The sequence below is a fragment of the Lepidochelys kempii genome, chromosome 14, assembly GCF_965140265.1.
Source record: "Lepidochelys kempii isolate rLepKem1 chromosome 14, rLepKem1.hap2, whole genome shotgun sequence".
Taxonomy (NCBI): Eukaryota; Metazoa; Chordata; order Testudines; family Cheloniidae; genus Lepidochelys; species Lepidochelys kempii.
Genome location: NC_133269.1, coordinates 19,210,823 through 19,230,792, shown reverse-complemented (window position 1 = coordinate 19,230,792; position 19,970 = coordinate 19,210,823). Strand labels below are relative to the sequence as shown.

At 42.4% G+C, this 19,970-nt stretch overlaps 1 protein-coding gene and 1 pseudogene across 1 annotated transcript in view; one reads left to right on the top strand and one right to left on the bottom strand.

Moving 5' to 3' along the window:
- OGFOD3 (2-oxoglutarate and iron dependent oxygenase domain containing 3) overlaps positions 1-19,970 on the top strand; it is a 127,455-nt gene that overhangs the window by 89,458 nt on the left and 18,027 nt on the right. The window contains exons 9-11 of the mRNA XM_073311041.1: positions 4,774-4,991; positions 8,356-8,450; positions 8,589-8,765. Coding sequence (XP_073167142.1) covers positions 4,774-4,910 — 137 coding nt within the window. The 3' untranslated portion in view covers positions 4,911-4,991; positions 8,356-8,450; positions 8,589-8,765. The remainder of the gene's footprint in view (positions 1-4,773; positions 4,992-8,355; positions 8,451-8,588; positions 8,766-19,970) is intronic.
- On the bottom strand, positions 16,752-17,056 carry LOC140897757 (small nuclear ribonucleoprotein F pseudogene; annotated as a pseudogene).

The following is a 19,970-nucleotide window of genomic DNA, read 5'->3' as shown; positions in this document are numbered from 1 at the left end:
CTATTTTTATTAAAAGTCTTCTTGTAAGAAAACTGAATGCTTTTTCATTGTTCTCAGATCCAAGGGTTTGGGTCTGTGGTCACCTATGCAAATTGGTGAGGCTTTTTATCCAACATTTCCCAGGAAAGGGGGATGCAAGTGTTGGGAGGATTGTTCATTGTTCTTAAGATCCAAGGGTCTGGGTCTGTAGTCACCTAGGCAAATTGGTGAGGCTTTTTACCAAACCTTGTCCAGGAAGTGGGGTGCAAGGTTTTGGGAAGTATTTTGGGGGGAAAGACGCGTCCAAACAGCTCTTCCCCAGTAACCAGTATTAGTTTGGTGGTGGTAGCGGCCAATCCAAGGACAAAGGGTGGAATATTTTGTACCTTGGGGAAGTTTTGACCTAAGCTGGTAAAGATAAGCTTAGGAGGTTTTTCATGCAGGTCCCCACATCTGTACCCTAGAGTTCAGAGTGGGGGAGGAACCTTGACACACCTCAACAGCCAGGTTTCTGTTTCTCATAGAATCATAGAATATCAGGGTTGGAAGGGACCTCAGGAGGTCATCTAGTCCAACCCCCTGCTCAAAGCAGGACCAATCCCTAAATGGCCCCCTCAAGGATTGAACTCACAACCCTGGGTTTAGCAGGCCAATGCTCAAACTACTGAGCTGTCCCTCCCCCCACCCCCCCCCATAGGGTTTCTGCCATTTCCTGCACTATCTGCAGCCTCTCTGCTGTCAAACATCCCCACTCCCTCTTCCACACCCTTAAAAACCCCTTAACGCATCTGGTAAATTACATTGTACCTAGTTAATGTTCATAGAATCATAGAACTGGAAGGGACCTCGAGAGGTCATCTAGTCCAGTCCCCTGAACTCATGGCAGGACTAAGTATTATTAATGTAAAAGCCATTTGTTCTAGATGTGTCTGAAATTTATTTGTACCAAAATTGCTTCCCAGGCGAGGCAAAAGGACAGACTCCCTTTCCACGGTGCAGGAATTGTGAATTCTTCAGCAACTCAGCACCTACAAGTATCTTCTTCCTTCTGTGTTTAATAGGGTTTTGATGCACGGTAGCGATAAAAGTCATTTTACAGAAAAGCTGGAATTAAAGAGTTAAATTTGTAAAAGAAGAAAATTAAAATCACATCCTGGATAGTTCAAAGAATCAACTTTAGTTAACTGGCTTAAACAATTAATTGAAACATCACTACCTTGATTTGCTCCTTATCTTTTTAATAAGAGTTTGAACAAAAATGCTTGAAAGTCAGTTTAAATGAACAATGGCAAAGCTAGTGAGCACAAATGACTTATTTAGAGAACCAGGTACATGGATGGAGCATAAAGAGAAAACTAGATAAATAAATAAATACACTCAGGGCAAACAAACTTTGAATTAAGTCCTTGAGAAGATGCCAGCATGTTCATTTTGATGCTCAAAGGATAGTAATACATTGCTTTTATGTGTAGTGCCTTTCATTCAGAAGAACAGGACACCAATGGTCATTACAAACTGTGCATGTAAATTAATATATATAGCTTTACCCACCACTGACATGCAGCCACAGGCAGGGCAGAATGCAGCATATGATTTTGCGATGCTATTCAGCGTTTAGGAACAGAGGTAACCAAATAAATGATTTCGGTTCGGTGGCCAAAACAGCGAATCTGGAAAAAAATTCTGCTTGTTTCAAGCCTAAACTGATTTTTTGGGGGCAAGTGGGGGTGTTTCTCGCTGAAACAAAAAAACAAAAAATGTTGTTTAGGTCAAATGAAACATTTCAGAAAGGTCAGTTTGAAACAATGTTGAAATTGTTCATTTTGACATTTCCAATATTTTTATTTTCATTTTTTTGTTAACTCTATTCACATTTGACCCAAATTCACAAATAGATTTGGTGCGCCAAAAAATGCATTTTTCAGCAAAATTACTATTTGCTGAAATGTTTTTGTTTAGCTCTTAGAACAGGTTCCCTATGTAAATTTGAATGGCAACTGAATCCACAGGGCAAGATTTGCTGTCAGCCTCAACAGAGCAAACAGCAGGGATTAGTTTGTGAACCAAGGCTGCAGGACTTGTCGTCTTATTGAGTTCTGATTAATGAATGCTACTTAGAGCATCTAAATGCACTTCCTACATCAGCAGTGAAAAAGCTTTTGGATCTTTTTAGTTAGCATTTCTTCTCTCTCCCCCCCTAATTAGCTGTTTGTGCCCAGTTCTGGAGTACAGTTTGCATAATTGGAGCAATTTACCTCCGTGTGGTGCAAACTGCGGTAGTAAAACAGTAAGGCAGCCAAATGACTCCAGTGGCTTAGTGGTGGGCATCTCATAGATAAATATATTGCATGCAAGAGTCAGATTCTTAGTATGGGAGTTCCCTAAGATGAATTTATAACAAATCTGACTACTGTGATCAGTGGAAAAATTGCCTGAGTAGGAAAACATGGGATTCAGATAGGACAGCCGTGCAAAGAAAAATACTACAGTCTGTCAACATGCTGCTTCAGTCTGAGTTAGGACTGGTCTGCACTACATTGGTAAATTGATCTAACTTACGCAACTTCAGTTACGTGAATAACATAACTGAAGTCGATGTAGTTAGATCCACTTACTGCAGTGGCTACATCTCCCGTCGACTTCCCTTATGCGTCTCGGAAAGGTGGAGTACACAAATCGATGGGAGAGTGCTCTCCCATCGATTTAGCGTGTCTTTAGCGTGGATTCAATCACTGCATCGATTGCAGCAGTGTCGATCTATTGGTAAGTGTAGACGTGTCTTTAGTTACTTAACTCGTTAAAGAAATAAATTCTTACGTTGTTCATGGGCAATTTGGAGCAGTGAAAGATTGTGCAAGTGTTAGTGTTCCCTTCTTCTTGATGCTTCATTTTGAGCATTTTGCCTTAAATGTTACCTAGTTATTTTGATAGCACTCTAAGTCTGTGTAGGCAGGTCATTCGTCTGATTTTAAACTGGACAGTCCTCTTTTTGTGTGGTTTGTCCTCCAACCAGTACTGAGACAAAAACGGACAGGCCACTTTGAAAAGTGTGCCTCTCTGCCCCTCAGTGTGAGAGGTCATGTGGGCAGGCCAGCACACTCTTCAAAATGGTGATCTGGATGCAGCGTGACCTCATACGCATCCTACGTGTGAGGTCACAGCAGTGGGGGTGAGCCCATGCCATTCCTGGAAGTACCAGAATGTCCGGTATTCTGGGAATGCATGAATGGCCATACTAAGTCTATGGCACTTTAAAAAACACGCTGAAACCCTCTGGAATGCTCCTACTGGAAAAGTCATAGGTGGTAAAGCACTTAATTACAGGACTAGAGCCATTTGGTAGTCATGAAGCAACTGCCAAACTCATTCATTTGTGGAATTGCTCTCTTTCTAAGGAAAGAGCAACTGGAACTGCATTGTGATATAGAACTTTCTGATCTATCTGAAAAATGAATGTTCTGACAGTGCACAAAGAGATTGCAAATACCTGAACAATGGCCTGTGCCCTTTCACAGCTGCTTATAAAATCCACTCTGGCTTTTTCCAGGTTGGAAAATTACCTTGTGAGATGGATTTGTGGTGATTGATAGTGAGAAATTTTGGTAAGTTACTGGCTTTTTTAAGAGCCTCTGTTGCAAGCCAGTGATAGCATTTGAGAACCTGGATAATGAGCAGTGAGAAAAAGAATCAAGCTAAAAACTTCTGCTTTTCACTATCTTTTATAGTTATGGGACTTTAGTCCTTGTAAAAACACCCAACAAATTAGAGCTAGGTTCTTACAATTAGGTGCAGCCCATAGTGGCAAATATGGAGCCACCTGCCCTAGTGGAGCAATGAGAGAGAAACTGCCTCAGGGAGGCAGTTACTTACCCTATTTTGTGGAGTGCAGCTTACTTATCCCCACCATGTGTAGCAGGTCAGTTCTGCTGGCCTGTGCTTGAGGGATGGAGCCATGACATACGCACACTATCCCCTTTAGGGTACCCTGTGGAACAATCCCAATTTGCCCCAAAGATGCAGACACTGTAATACTGTCTGGCCCTGATAAGCCAAGCAGTTTTCCAAAGGGGGTTGCTCATGCTTTTCCTCCTTCCTCCCCATGGACTCTTGTGTAAGGGCCATACTAAATCATGTTCATAGTGAGGTATGAAACTCTGGATCTGTTTTTACGGGGAGAAAAGGGTGATGTCCTCTGCAACCTGTACATAGTCCTGAGGCTACCCCACCCATGAGACATGTCAGTGGATGGCACTCTGGCATGAGTCAGTCCATGCTGTTCCTAAGTTATCTAGAGGGTTTTCAGTTGAGTGGGGAAATAATTTTTCTTTCTTCTTTGGAGGACTTTTTGCAACCTTTGCTGCACTCCCTGCTCCTTTGGTCCATAGAATTAGAGACCAGCGTGAAAAATCAAACCCAAGTCCCATTCCTGGCAGTTCAGTACACAAGTGCTATATCTTTATCAGGGCAAATTAGAAGGGGATTCATACTTTCCCTGGCCTCTACCCATTCTTTATCAAGCTCTAAGGCCCAGCTGAACCCTGTGTCTTCATCATTTTAGCACAAAGGATTGATGCACCTTTTAATCAGCTTTAGTAAGCTGTCTCAGTGTAGCCCACAGTTGTAATATCATTTGTCTTCCTGGTGATAAAGTCCTGAGTTTTCAGTTAGCTAGAGAGCAGATAAGCCTAAAGAAATAGCAGATGGGCCAAGACATAGCAACACCACACAGAGAGCCACTAGTCAATAGTGTGGAATAGGCCCTTCTCCCCAATCTTCTACTTTTGTCTCTTACAGGCCGGGTTTCCTTTTTCACCTCTGGGTCGGAGAACCTTCATCGAGTGGAAAAGGTTCACTGGGGCACTCGTTATGCCATTACCATCTCCTTCACTTGCAATCCTGACCATGGCATTGGGGATCCAGTCTTAACGTAATCCGTCCTGGGAGAGAACGTGAGGTCGAGTGGAATGATAGAAGAAGCCCTGTGAGGGGAGAAAATGGAGATAATTTCCTGTGTAAATTCCCAATCAATTAAAATTTCCCTACCCTGTATTTAATATAATGTAACATCATTTTCACACATCTTCCTCCATAAGTGTTGCAAACAGTGCCTTAAGGACCATATTTAATTCAACATTCTGTTAAAAGGGGTTGTTTTTTTTATTCATCCAATTGAGAAAACAAGTCCTTTTTGATTTTCTCCACTTTTCTCCACTTTGAGAAATGCAGAGAATATATTGAACCAAGTTCTGCTGGGCCCTATGCCATTGTTAGCTGGTGTAACAGACCAGAATTTGGCCCTTTAAATCTTGTCATCTCCATCTGGTCACAACACCTAAGATAAAACAAGAAGGACATTATCCTCATGTTGTCCAGACTTTGTTCTTCCTGCAACAGATTCTCTTAGTCATGGGCATTATTTGCAAATACACATGTGGTTTTGTCTACTGGAACTTACTTGAACTGTTCTTTAAATTACTACAGATATTTAAAGCTAAACACGGGGGGCAGGGAAGGGGGAAGACATGGTCTCACCTCACCTAATGCAGGTAAGGAGTGTTTAGTATCAAGTAAAATTAGGAAACTAAATTGTCTGGTGAGTCAATAGTCTAGAGCTTTAGGAAAGCAATCTTAGTAGTGCAACAGGGATGGCCAAAATGCTAACAGGATGTGTCCTATTGATCTGGGCTCTGCTCAGGAAGGAGCATTTGATGTGCTTGGCCCTGGGTTGTTTTTTGTTTTTTTCAGCTGCATCTCCGTAGTGAACATGAAGGTAGTTGCACTCAGCTGTTCGTGTGAATTGTTTTGTTTGAGCTTTTTAATGGTTAATTCTTTAAATAGAATTAAAGGAAATTTCAAAATGAAAAATAGTTTTCAAATTTAAAAAATCTAAACATTTTGGAAGTCTAAACCAAACATTTTGATTTTTTTTTCAGATTTTTATTTTTTAGGATATTCCACCCAAGACCATTCTGTTAAATTAATAAATTCATAAAATGTTTTTCAACCCTAAAGCTGCATTTTTCACTGAAAAAGTTTGTCTAAAAGTTTTGTTCAGCTCTATTTTTATTAGGTTTAATTGGCAATAAAGCACTTCAGGCATTTGATATTTGGTTGAAGGGCGCTCTGATTTTGTTGTCATGCTTCACAACACTCAACTGCAGTCATGGAACAGTTCTTAACTTTCTGGCTCAAATAATGAACCAAGTTGTTCAGAGGTTTCTGAACAATTTGCTTTGGCCTAGTGTGAAGATTTGCCCTTAATCATGGATGCTCATTTATGGTACGTTTACTGGAATAATGTATTTCAAGGACTTCAGAAAATAGTGGGTTGTGCCATAAATATAGAACTAGTAACAAAACAAATGACTAATCTTGTCAGTTACCTTGCTTTATTGTGGTAACTAAGGGATTTTCAGATTAGCATTTTGATAATTTAATTGTAGGAGAAACAAGAAGTTTCCTTAGATATTGAGTTCTGATGCAAGTCTTCTATTGACAGTATAGTGTGAATTTGTGTCACTTCTGTAGAAGTCTGTTGCAGCTTACAAGAAACTGCTTTGTGACTGCCTGCATTTCACATGCTTTTGTCCCCTTTTTTCTTTTTAATCCACTTATGACATTGGAAATGTTTAAATATTGGAAGATTCCACTGCAGCTCAGTATAAAAAGGGGCTCTTCTCATTGGTTCCATTGGTAGAGATATCAGTTGACATGCCTGCAAGGCAAATCTGCAGTGAGTTTTTCAGCTATCAGCACACCAAGAAAGACTGACTCTTTCCATGTGAAAGAGGAAAACCTGTCATAGTGGCTGGATCTAAAGAAATAAAAATATTAAAGTTAGTTGGATAGCATGTCTAAAGGCAAGACTGAAAACCTGTTGATGTCTGTAGAAGGCTCCTAATGACTTCAGGGACCTTTAGATCAGGCCTTAATTGTACACTTATGCAAGAACAGGATGAACAGCAGCAGATTCCTTGGGTTAGTTTTGTTATTAAAGCTATCATGTCATTTAAACTCAATTCTTCAGTTTTTTTAGTGAGTTACAAAAGAATCTTCACTGCAATTTGCCACTTTAAAGTGTTCATTGGTTATTTCTGTGTTTCACACAGGCTGAATGGTGTTGAAAATAGCACATCTTTCAGAATCACCTTCTAAAACGCACTTGTTTTAATGCACCAGAGATTACTGTTATATAGTTGCAGGGGAGGAATCTTTCAGGTTTTTCATATTTCAAAGACTGCCTACAGGACACTTTGCATCTTCTTCATACTGTGAATTCTGACTGACATTAAAACATATCTAAGAACAAGTTGTGTGTGTGTTTACATTTATAGTGAGATTTCTACCTTAATATTGATGTTCTCAGCAAGATGGTAATCAAGTCTGTCAATTACCATTGCCACAGTCTACTTACGTGCTGTAGTTTGAAAGGGGATCAATATATTTTAAAAAGAAGAAAGTGGCATAGTAACTCAGATGTCTCTCTTAGAGTCCCAATGCCAATCAAGATTTTTATACTGAAGCTCTTGCATTTGTCTACTAAAAGTAATATCCATAGAGAAGAAATTAGAATTGGAAATGCAGTTTAAACTAGAAGATTCTTATTACTGCCTCTAGCTACAAAAAATAAAAGAATAATCAGGGAAAGGTGTCAATTTATAGACCCATAAACTGTAAGCCCAGAAGGGACCATCATGATCATCTAGCCTGACCTCCTGCACATCACAGGCCACAGAACCTCACCCCACTTCTGTAATAGACCCCTAACCTCTGGCTGAGTTACCGACATCCTCAAATCATGAGTTAAAGATTCCAGCATTTACTCTTGTTCAAACTAGAAAACAACCCGTGCCCTGTGCTGTAGGGGAAGGCCACAAAACTCCAGGGTCTCTGCCAATCTGACCTGGGGGAGGGATTCCTTCCTGACCTCAAATAAGGCAATCAGTTAGACCCTGAGCATCTCCTTGAGACCTACCAGCCAGACATCAGGGAAAGAATTCACTGAGCCCTGCCCAATCTAGTGCTCCATTTCCAGTCATTGGTGATATTTGCTACTAGGAGTCGCAGAACTAACTGCATGCGGAGCTCAGATTTCTCAGGCAGTATTGGCATTAGTACTTAAACATACTGTAGCTTCATGTGTCTCTGATCCTTCTTTGTTAATAGTTTTCAGTATCTGTGTTTCTTTCCCCAATAACTTTGCCTTTTTCCAAGAGATAAAAATGACTTTGTTTTCATTGGAGCTAAAATTATGGTGCCATATTTGCGGTCGCCCACAAACACAGTTATTCTTAAATACCTAATTATGTGATCTTTTAAAAAGTGTGGGTCGGGAAGACTTCTCTCAACGTTCCCATTCTTCCTTTCCTCTCGCAGACTCTGGGAACAGCACTGGGAATGGTTGCTGGAAATTGGGATCTAACTGAGGCACTACTAAGGTGCTCAAACACTCCGATGTTAGAGATAGAATTGTGAGTGCATCTAAATTACATTTATTTATACCCGGCTATCAAAACTCTTTAGAAAGCTTTAGAGCAAATAGCCATTACATTTTCTAAACAAAATGACCATTTAATAAAATATCTTGTATATTTACTGCTTTCATCCAGAGAGATGAGTGATTTGCTCTATGAACCACAGATACATCTGACAGCTGCTGCTCATCGTAGCCTGATTCAGAGTCAGGCGCATCTGTGCTTGCTGAAGCTAATTATCTGAAAATAATGACAACAGGGAGGAAATCCAGCTAATTGATTCACATCATGGGAATGGTGTGGGAGCTCCAGGTAAGTGCCTATATGCTTTTGCCAAATATCTGTGAACACTTTTATAAATTGCCTTTTCTTCCATTTCCTAAACTCTCCTATTGAGCTGACGACTAATTCCCCTGTCTTTCTACTTGGTGTTAAACCTGTAACAAGATACCCAGAACTGTAAGATTCTTCGTATGACCAGCTTCCTATTAACTGTCAGCTGTTCAGTCCTGAAGTGCCTACCCCCATGTGATGTTAGTGCGTGGGCACACTCACTTGTGTCCATCACAGTTGGCCCCCTTCCATGTGGTCATGCTAGAGGTTTGTCTTTAAGGTTCCAGGACTGGCCAAAGGAAGATGACAAGATTAGTTTCTTTTTCCTGGCCTATACTTAGGGCCCTACCATCCATTTTGGTCAATATCACGGTCAGAGGATTTAAAAAATCATAAATTTCCTGATTTCAGCTATTTAAATCTAAAGTTTTATGGTATTGTAATTGTACGGGTCCTGACCCAAAAAGGCGTTGGGGGTGGGGGGTTGTCCACAAGGTTATAGTAAGGGATGTTGTGGTGCTGCTACCCTTACTTCTGTGTTGCTGCCTGCAGAGTTGGCCCCTCAGTCATCAGCCGCCACTCTCTGGCCACCCAGCTCTGAAGGCAGCAGTGCAAAGGTAAGGGTGGCATGGTGTGGTACTGCTTACTTCTGCACTGCTGCTGGTAGGGCACTGCCTTCAGAGCTGGCGCCCAGCCAACAGCTGTTGTTCTGGCCGCCCAGCTCTGAAGGCAGCACAAAATTAAGGGTGGCAATACTGTGACCCCCCTAAAATAACCTTCCAACCTCCTTCCAACTCCCTTTTGGGTCAAGACCCCCAATTTGAGAAATGCTGGTCTTCTCCATGAAATCTGTATAGTATAAGATAAAAGCACACAAAAGACCAGATCTCACGGGAGGAGACCAGATTTCACAGTCCATGATGCATTTTTCATGGCCGTGAATTTGGTAGGGCCCTACCTATACACCTAAATGTCTCTTCATTAAATCCTGCTTACTGAATCCCCACTGTGCTCAGTCATTTGCTCACTCCTCCAAAAAGTGCCTAAATTATTACACCCCTCAAATATTACCCCAGCAGCACATATTGCAACCTACATCTTACTTCATTTGTATACACAGTGTGAATATACATTAACTGAAATGTTTTGTGATAATTTTGTATAACTTTCATACAGAAATAAGCCCTAGTCCCACTATGGGACCACTCATGTACTGAAAATGTTTGCAGGATCAGGTCCTTAAATTTACATACGTGCGTAACGGAAATGTAGGAACATTATGACAAATAAGAGTTTGACTCTTGCGCAGCTGATTGAGGCTGCATAAGCAGCTTCCCGACACATCGAAGACCTTAACTAGCATCTTGACTCATCAGCATAACTCCTATTGACACCACTGGACTTTCCATGGGCAGAGTGAAGGCCATATATATGCCCCTAAGTTTGTAATTTAGGGCCCAATGTGGCTTCCATTGACTTCAGGGCGATCAGCATTGATCCTTTTAATATGGAATCCCCAAAACTAAATGGGGCTAGTAGTGAGTGATGGTGCCTACTTGTGAAATTCTCATTTTAAGGTAGTACCATTAATTTACTAAATGTACATGGTCTGTGAAACTGAACTGGGGGGAGGGACAGCTTTTTAAAAGGTTATCTAGTTTATTTTTATAGATTTTATTCTGATCCTATGTCATTGTGAGGTCTTAGTTGGCTCCACACCTACCTTTAAAAAGGGAGTTCTGGTCTAACTATGCAATTACTGCATTTCCTTCTCCAATCTCCAGCATCTAAGAAAATCAAGCTGTGTTCTTCCTCCACAGGACTCTCTCTCACTCCATCTTTTGTATCAATTACTGAACTGTGCAATCATTGCAATCTCCTTGCACACAGCTTATTTTCCCAATCACACTCAAAGAAGTTTGCGTTTTTAATATACTAGTAATATTGTCTGAACCCACTCAGCCAATGTAACCCATTCATCCTCTTTGAAAGGGCTTTATATTAGTTGAGGGAAAGATTACTGAGTGTCACTCCACTTTTTTATTTTAACAAGGTTTTTCATTCTTTGCCATGGTGTGCTTTTTAGCTAGCTTCCTTCAGTTTTCCAGGTACCTTATTATTTTCCTTCCATTACGAGTATTGACCATCCCTCAGCGAACATCCTTTGTTTCAGACCTAAATTTACTTCCATTTTGCACTGACCTGTTATTTCCTGTTTTGTCATGGAAATAGCGATAAAGGGGAGATCATTTTTACCTGCCGTTACATTATCTTAATATTTTCTCAGTATTTGATGCCCATAAATTACAGTGTCGAAACAAATTATGGTCATGTTCACAACTTTCTGGGCTCTCTGGGCATAGTCAGCTTCACAGTTAAGTGTTACTAATGCACTTCTGAATGAAATAGACTTCACACTCTGCATTTCAAGCAGACGACCCATTGGTATCAGTGTAGTAAGAGCCTGTGCCCCAAATCACAGCATGCCTTTGTGACAGAGATACTCTGTTACTAGACCAAAAGGAAAAATAATAGTGTTGGATGTGATGGTGGAAATTATTACATGCAGGAAGCATCTGGTTTGCCTTTTTCTGTTCTCTTATTGCACATGCAAAGAAGTTGGAGAGGCATGATTTGGCCGTCACATGTTCATCTAGGTGTTGTATATAGTTATTTTTTTTTATTATTTTAAGCAGTTTTCCTTGGTGCTGATACACCATGATGATGACTTTACAAAAACTAGATAATTTCCTTCTCTGTGATTGGCTTGTTGCAACTTCCCTCTGACCCCAGACTCACCAGTGTGGATTCACACTCTCATAGGAGCCTTTCCCAGCATATTCCTTTGGCTGCTGGCCCTTTAAATGGGGGGAGAAGGGGAGGGAAACAGCACACAAACAACAGAAGCCCTAAAATGGCCATTTTGCATCTCATTGCTGCACCTTCTTCCTTACCAGCAGATGAGTAATTTCTTAGCTCCTATTTGTTTCCCAGGACAATCACTTCTGAGAAGGTGGCACATCCTCAGAGTCCCCGTTGTGTATTATTGTTCTAGATGAGAGTCACTGAGTACGAGTATGAAAAGTTAAACAGCATTCTGCAGAGGATTCAGTATTTACAGATACTGCAATAAAAGTAGATCACCTTTCAGTTTGTTTAGTGTAGTCCCTGCAGTTCTCAGTTCAAAGGAGATGAAACAAAGTTACTGTATTCAAAGTATTTCTAGTCTGTTTCAGTTGCTTTATATATTACAGTCCGATCCATCAAAAATCTAGAGCATAACTGCCAACTGTAAATTCCTTGGATTTTCTGCTTACTTTTCACTAGAACAATAAGAAGAAAAATTCCCTGGGATGCCTGACTCCCAGAAAAGAATTATAACAGGGAATCTTGCCTGCTGCCTCTTATAGAGAGATGACAGCAACCAATAATGCGAGCAAGAGTAATAAATTACTAGGCGGAAAGCAGCTAAAGAAAACTCACCCAGTCTCAAGGTTCCATATCATTGTCTAACTCTACAAGTCCATTTTTGTCATCAGCTTTACTGTTAGTAAAAGAGAAAACTAATGCAAGTAATCAGAAATAACTGTATCCCAGGCAGCTAGGTTCTCTTCTTTCAAATCCTTTCACAAAACTTGCTTCTTCCACAAGACCCACAACTCAGTATCATCTATCTAATCTATCCATCCCTCACTCACATAGGTGTGGTAGGTCAGCACTTGGTTAACTTGTTACAGTGAACATGCCAAGCTCAATGCTAAGCCACCTGAGGAAAATGCTGGGGTTTCTCTATTAGTTTTTGTTCTATTTTTAAATTAAACTTCCCTCTGGATCTGCTGCTGCATCTTATATCTCAATTGTGTTGTCTTAGGTTTTAAGCTCCTAGGGGGAGAGTCTGAAAACAGACTACAAAAGTGAAACATGAGCAGGTAATACATACACGCTGACTGCCCCCCTAAAAACCCTTTTAGGTGCTCACAGGATAAACATTTTCTGATTGAGGGTTTGGTTGGTATTTTTGGTGTGATAGAAAAAAGTCTACAAGAATAATCTTGTTCCTTAGTGTAACATTTTACAGTCTTAGGACATTATGGATAAATAATTTCATGGGTCCTAGTCCTCAGTGTTCTTCACAGAGGTATTTGTCCCAAACACCTTTATCTACTTGCTCATACCCCCATAATAACCTAAGCTCTGGCCTCTCCCCAGTCCTCTTCCCTTCCTAATGGCCCATGTAGCCTGCCTGAATGGCAGAAGAGTCTAGCTACAGACAGGAAGCCTCAAACTCCCCACTTGCCACGCCTCTGCCGAAGCCATAGGGTAACATTGTATGGGAATTGCTCATCAGTGCTTCGCTTGCATCAAACTGAAGACCATACAACCTTCTTATAAGCATGTGCTGCTCAATCTATGATGAAAGCACCCAGAGGCATTACATTTATTAGTGCCGAGAGCTTCACAGTCTAATAGCTTCCTTGTAGCTAAATGCTGCCCTTGAACTTGATATTTTTATCTCAAGAACTGGAACTTGGAGCCTCTCAGCTTCGTATTCTAAATGCATTTTGGCTCCTGCAGGTGGTTTGTGATCCAATGAATCCCTGTGTGCTGCAGACATTATCACTTTCAAGGCAAGTTAAACATGTTTCAGAACCTTTGCTGGGATATTTATCTAGGCCTCAGAGTCAGCAATTAAAACTTCTTCCTCTGCTAATCTTCCCTGAATTAGACACTCCTTACCATTAAGCACGTACAGAGGGGCTATAATCAAAAAGCATTTCCCATGTCTGAATCCTGCAGGGAGGTAACTTAATGACACACAATTCTAGGCTAATTATTTCTCCCTTGAGTCAGGCCAGCCTTGTGATTTGCAGGGGCCTGAGCAAAGGCAGATGCGAAGATGCCAGAGGGGGCCTGGGCTCAGACTCCAAGTTGCTTTTTGACTTTGTCCTCGATTCCCTTTGCCAAAATGGAAAAACAGGGGTCCGAGTAGTTTCTCCATGTGGACAACTGCTGATCAGGGTCACTGAGCCTTATTTCCTCCAAACCCACTCTCAGAAGTCGGGGAATGGGCCGCAGCTGCAGTTGTGAGCAAGTGGGAAGAGTCGCCCAGCCTTGGACATACTTGTGTCGGGAGTCTGCCTCCCTCCCAGCTCCACACAGCCACAGTTGAAATCAGTAGGGTGCTCACGCTGAAGTCTTGTTGAGAAGACCTATGAAGCGGCTGCCAGTCCAAATTAGCCCAAGTCTGATGCCTTAAGGGCATGCTGCAAAGCAAATCTTTCTTTCCCAGGGATTTGAAAGTGGGACAGAATTGGGAAGAATGCTTAAGGTTTGTACTGTCCCTGGGTTGCTAGTTAGGACTACGGTGCATTGAGCTCTGGAGTATTTTTTAGTTATGTTAGGATCTTGGAACATGAGCTAGATACTCTTTTTGGGTGTATAAATCTAAGCTAACTTTGCTCATGTAGCTTTCTTTGTGGGGTTATGGGTTTCTGAAATACAATATAAGTTCCATCAGGCCTGGCTCGTGTAACATGAGCTTCACCAAGCTACTGACATAGAGACAGGCAATGTTATTTTCTGTGGGCAGAGAGAAGAGTGGAGAGGTACTACAAGCTTGCCTAATCTTATCCTATCTCAGCCTGTGCCTCTTCCAAACCTATTGGCAATACAAATGAGAATTGTTCTGAGATGATATGCAGGGAAAGTGATGGTTTTGAGTGGCAAAAAAAAATTCTAGTTTGAGACTTTAGTACTTAAAACAAAGCAATGAAAATGTTACAGTCCTCAAGAGGTTTGAATTCTATTCCATTCAGAAATTTTGTGACCAGCTGAGCTGACATGACTCTGCTTTGCTATAGGGATACTGTCAAGGTTCTCAGGTTTTCAAATTAACTTGCTTTGGCAGTTCTTTCATTTCACATTTATTTTAAGATTTTTGTTCTGGAAGAAGTTGGAGTTTAAAGGGAAAAACACACAATATATTGTGAATGTATATAAATGGTGCATGTGGGCTTTCCCTCCACACGTGTGTCCCCATTTCTTTAGAGACACGCACTCTCCAGTCTAAAATAAACAAGTCACCCTCTCTTGGTCAGGGGCATTGCTTAGTGTGGACTGATCCACCTTTGTATTTCAGACGTCCAAGATCAGAAGATCGGAGTAGTTTGAGATCAGTTCCAGTCTCTTGTCAATTGTAGGGTCCATTTTGATCTTTTCTCTTGGAAGTTCAAAACAGTCTTTCACCCTCAAAATACAAAGGTGATCAATCTGCAGATGGAGACTGAAGGACTTTGGCATTGGTTCTACTTTTTTTTGCTCCTAGACATCTCCAATTTACCTCCACCTCAGAATGAGAACAGCTGCACTAGTCTAACTAGCAATGAACTGGCTGGCAGCCATTCCTAAGAGCTGTAAACAAGCACCTCCTTCCAAAGGGTTTTTACTCGTAAGGAAGCTTTCAGAGGAGGGCACAAGCTGCATCATCTTACACTGAAGGGGGAGCTGCCTTCACACTCATCTTCCCACCCAAGGAAAAACCAACGTTTTATCCATGTATTTTCCGTAGTGGCAGGAATCTGGCTGGGAGTCACAAGGCAGACAGGCTTTGCTGGGAGCTTTCAAGACTCATCTCCACTCAGAGCCAATGTGGGTGCCTCAGTGAATCTGGTTGGAAGTTCTACAGGATGACAGAGCTGTCCCTTTACAGTACTCCATAAAGTGTCTTGAGGGCCAAATGGAAGTGGTTCTATAGCCTGCCCAAATTTGCTGTTGAAAAGCCGCACCTGGTGTGGAGTTCCCACTTTGCTCAGGCTCAGAGGCCAGTGGCTCTCTCCTACTGAACAAGACCCTACTGGTAGTTGCAGGTGAGAATCTGGTCCTCACTTACTTTCAGCTGCTGGTATGTACACCAATCCTGGTACTGCAGGCTTTGTTTTTGCTAGTACTCTAGGTTTCCCATATAGGTGTCTCTATGTTGAGCATACCTCATTTTGTGGTGCTCTGACAGTCTCATCTTGTAAGTTGCTTAGTATCCTCTGTTTATGTTGACATCCATGGGAGATGGAGACCATCATGGGCGAATTTGAGTTTGGAGCAGCTCAAGCACCACGTTGGATTAAAGCATTCATAACTGAATAGGTGGGAGGGAGGGAAGTCTTGGATAGTGCCATCAAAGTCTTAGTCCTAGACGTTTGCTCTGACTACTAAAGTTATATGGCGGATCATGCAGATGCTACTGTGAGTAATGTGAACACACATTCTTACAATGATGCACCTTATCCCTCTCAGATTTTTTTTGCATAGTGTATCTATAGAAAGTATATTTGATGTAGAATGTGGCAAACAAAGTCTCAGGTAGGCAGAGTATTTTGGATTTGTAATCTGTAGTAGAGAGAGAGCCTGCTAGTTAGTTAAGTGCTTAAAGCCACTGGCATGCCAACTGTCTCTTCATTGCCAAGAAGTTGTGTGCACTGTCAGCTGTCCTTTTAGATTTTCTTTCCTCTACACCTTGCTGCTTCTGTGGAGTTAGTAATGCAGTGCAATTTAGGGGGACTTCACTGTCGTGAAAAGAAGAAGTTTGAGAAACTTTTTGAAGAATCCAGAAATTAAATCCTTTCAGTTAATAGCCTGAGTGAGTTTTCTTAAATGTTTGCAGATACTTTGGTGTGGTAGCGTTTCAATCTCAGTGTAATAACATCTTTATTATCAAACCTTAGGATGTTGCAAAGCCCAACCATTTAAAATAATCATAGTTTTTAAGCCCAATGATAAGTTGAGGGTTCTTTTTATTTCCCTTTTGGTTTGAGCCTTTGCGTTCATGTTTGAGCTTCTTTCTGCAACCAGGAGGGGTAGACATTTTTTATGTCAAGATTCTCACATCACCTGACATCAGTGTTACAATTCTGGAGGGTTTTTTTGTGTGTGTGTGAAAAACTGATCTTTATTTTCCAGAAATATACAAACTTATTCATTATCATCATCTTCTTCTACTCCTCTGATGTACGGGACATTGTTACATCTTATCAAAACTTCATCAAGGTGTCCTGACAACGCACCATCTATGTATTCTTCTGTGTTTGCAAGCTGCATGTTCATGTAGCCGTCGACAGACACCAGGTAGCCCTTGTAGTCCATCCCCCGCTTCAGCTTCACCATCACCAGCTTCCCCATCAGCCTATTCAGGAAGGGCTTGGGGTTCAGGGGCAAGCTCATGATAACGCTGCCTGGCACAAGGCAGCGGTAAAAACAAAAATTACTCGCAGGGCCGCATGTGCGCCCTCTGGAGTTAACTGCACATCTTCCCCATCCGTGGTCTGCTCAGCGGCTCCCCTTTAAGTCTAAGGCCTTCAGCTGTCACCTTGCTATTGGATGGAACTCCTGTCCCTCTCCCTACAGACCAAGAATTTAGACTTGCAGTCCTCCCTGCCATTTACTGTGACTATCCCAGCAGGTATGACCTTAGTCCAACACCTGTGGTTTGCTGTCTCTTCCAGGCAATAACAGGGTTACCAATGCCCAACCAGCTTTCACAAGAGCGCAGAACATTTATTTTAGGACAAAAGGATTAGAAAGAAAACATAAAACAATAAACAGCCTATACACCTGCATTCTAGGTGTCACCCACTTTCCATAGGGAGACCCTGCAGGTCCCAATCCTTCAAACCCTTGCAGCAGGATTTTGTCCTCTGGGTTACAATCTTATGTCAGTTTTTGGATCAAAATGAGGGACCCATAGGCAGTCCAGACTTTCTCTTTATACCCCAAACTCTTTCTTTGTCTCCTGGGCCTCTTGAACCCGGTCTGAGTCAGTCTGTGCAATTCCTGGAGTTTTTTACCTGGGCCAGGATCTGCAGTGATTACTCCCACACAAACATTAATTTTAGTCCTTTGTGGGAAGCTGAGTACCCCTGCCCCTGCCAGGGCATTAGAAAACAATCCCTAGCTCAGAGAACATTTATAGATACAAAAGTTTGACTAATCCTGGTGGCACATCAGTAGTCTTTTGAAATGTCCATGCTTCCAAAGTCTCCCCTCTGTCACACTAGGAGCTGGGGCTTTAAGAAAAACCCACAGCAAGTATTGTGAGATTTGTAGTCATAGGTTGGCAAGCTGAAGAGATTAATTCTGAACATCTTTCTCTACCAACCCACGCCCCACCCGACATAATCAGCCCTGGCTACTCCTCCTTCCTTTCACTCCCTGTGGCTTGTCTGAATGCTGGAAGAGCCCTGATTACTAGGCAGAAAGTCTCATGTGCCATCCCTGCCTTGCCTTTGCCACTGATAGCATTCCCTGCATGGAGCCACTCTGGACTCCAAGGGAGGACAGAACCTTGGTGTGAATGGGGCGGGGGGAAAAGGGGGTCTGAGGGGAGCTACTGAGACTCAGCAAGCAGTTGGGGGTAGCTCCAGGCTGGCAAGGGGCATCCCAGCAGTTCCTACTGCAGCTGGAGCCCCGTGCTCTCTTTCCATGCCCTCCCCTGGTAGCTGGCATCCTGTGCACTGATGCTCCCCTGCCCCCTAGGTGCTGGTGCCATGTCCCCCACCCCTGCCCAACAGCTAGCACCATGTGCTCCTGCCCTTCCCCCAGGCCATGTGTCTCCTCCAGAACCCGCAGTGGCTGGAAGGCAGGGAGAGGATAGATTTTGCTACCTGCTCCCTGGTGGCCAGCGCCAACTGCTCCAGAACCTATCTGGGTCCCACAGCCTGCCCTCACCTCCACACCCCGTCCCTCCACGCGCATGTGCGCAGAGGCAGAAACCGAGCCAAATCCTGCTCTCACCTTTGTGGGATATTGTGGAGGCAGAAAACATTTTTTGTGGGGGGGACGGGACACAATACGTTAGGTGCCCCTCCAAATATTTCTATTACGGGGGTATTAGCCCCTCCTTCCCCCCCTGATTTCACTGCCACTGCTGCACTCCATGCTAGAACCTCTGTGCTCCAAGCCTCTGTTGCTGATTGCCTCAGGAAGTCAAAAGGTTTCAAGAGCAGGAGCAGTGGGGAACAGTTGCAACACACTGCAGGCAAGAATCACAGTATAGGCCCTGAACCTAGAAACCCCATCCTCTCCTTTCAGCCCAGCCTCAACTAGCAGACTCCCCTAAGCTCCAGGAAGTCCCCTGAAGACATCCTCCTGATGTGAAACTAGTTCCCTAAACATTACTACTTTGCAACCTCGAGAGAGATGTCAGTGTGTTGGATTAGTTCAGCAATAATAAAAAGAGTGCAAAGTCTATAAAGCCTGTCCCTATGATCTAGCTCACAGGACTCGGTTAGTCTCCTACTTCGCTCATTCTGCCTGGAGTTTATTTTCTCACCATATAATCATTCAGTAAAACAAGACTTCAGATGCATACGTGGCTGTGAAGGTCTCTCACAGAAGATACTTCTGGAGGATGATGGGATATAATTTTAGACTTTGAATCTTACTTTAAAAATTACTTCCCAAGAAGAAAAATGATTAAGTGATGTTAGGTAGCTGAAGGATAAAATTATCCCATGTGGTCTGTTGCAATGCAACAGCCCCTGATTCTCACTACGTACTACATAAGAGAAGTTTGTTTGCACACATCCCTATAGCTGTAGCCACTAGCAATGCATATACAAAACTGTTGTGCAAGTAAGAGTTAATTGCATCAGAGTCTGAGGGTCAAGAATTATAGGTCTGTTCCCATCTCTAGCTTCTATTAGGCTCTCTACTGTCCAACCTTCTGTTAGGATAGGATTGTTCTACAGTGTATGAGCCAGATCCTCAGCTGGTATAAATCAGTGTTGCTCCTTGGAACTTGGTGATGCCAGTGGAGGATCTGACCGTATATATTTTCTAGCGGTTTATCCAGACTAATTGATGTTTCCTTCATATTTAACTCTGCTCTCACCTTCCCCTGACCTACTCACAACTCCAACACCCCTTATAGGCTGGACTCTGTGGTCCACTAAGACCATGTAAATAATGCAGAGTGGACTTAAAGCAGCCAAACCTGTGCAGGGGAACTCTGCAGAGCTACCTCCAACGCCAGCTGTCGTCTTTCTCCTGACATAAGGGGAAGGAAGGGGTGTTGGAGTTGTGAGCAGGTCTGGGGAAGGTGGGAGCAGAGTTCTGCTATGCTGACTCCATCCAAACAGAGCTCAGATGTAATGGAGAATAAGGGCCTAACCATCTTAAAATATGAATAAAAAC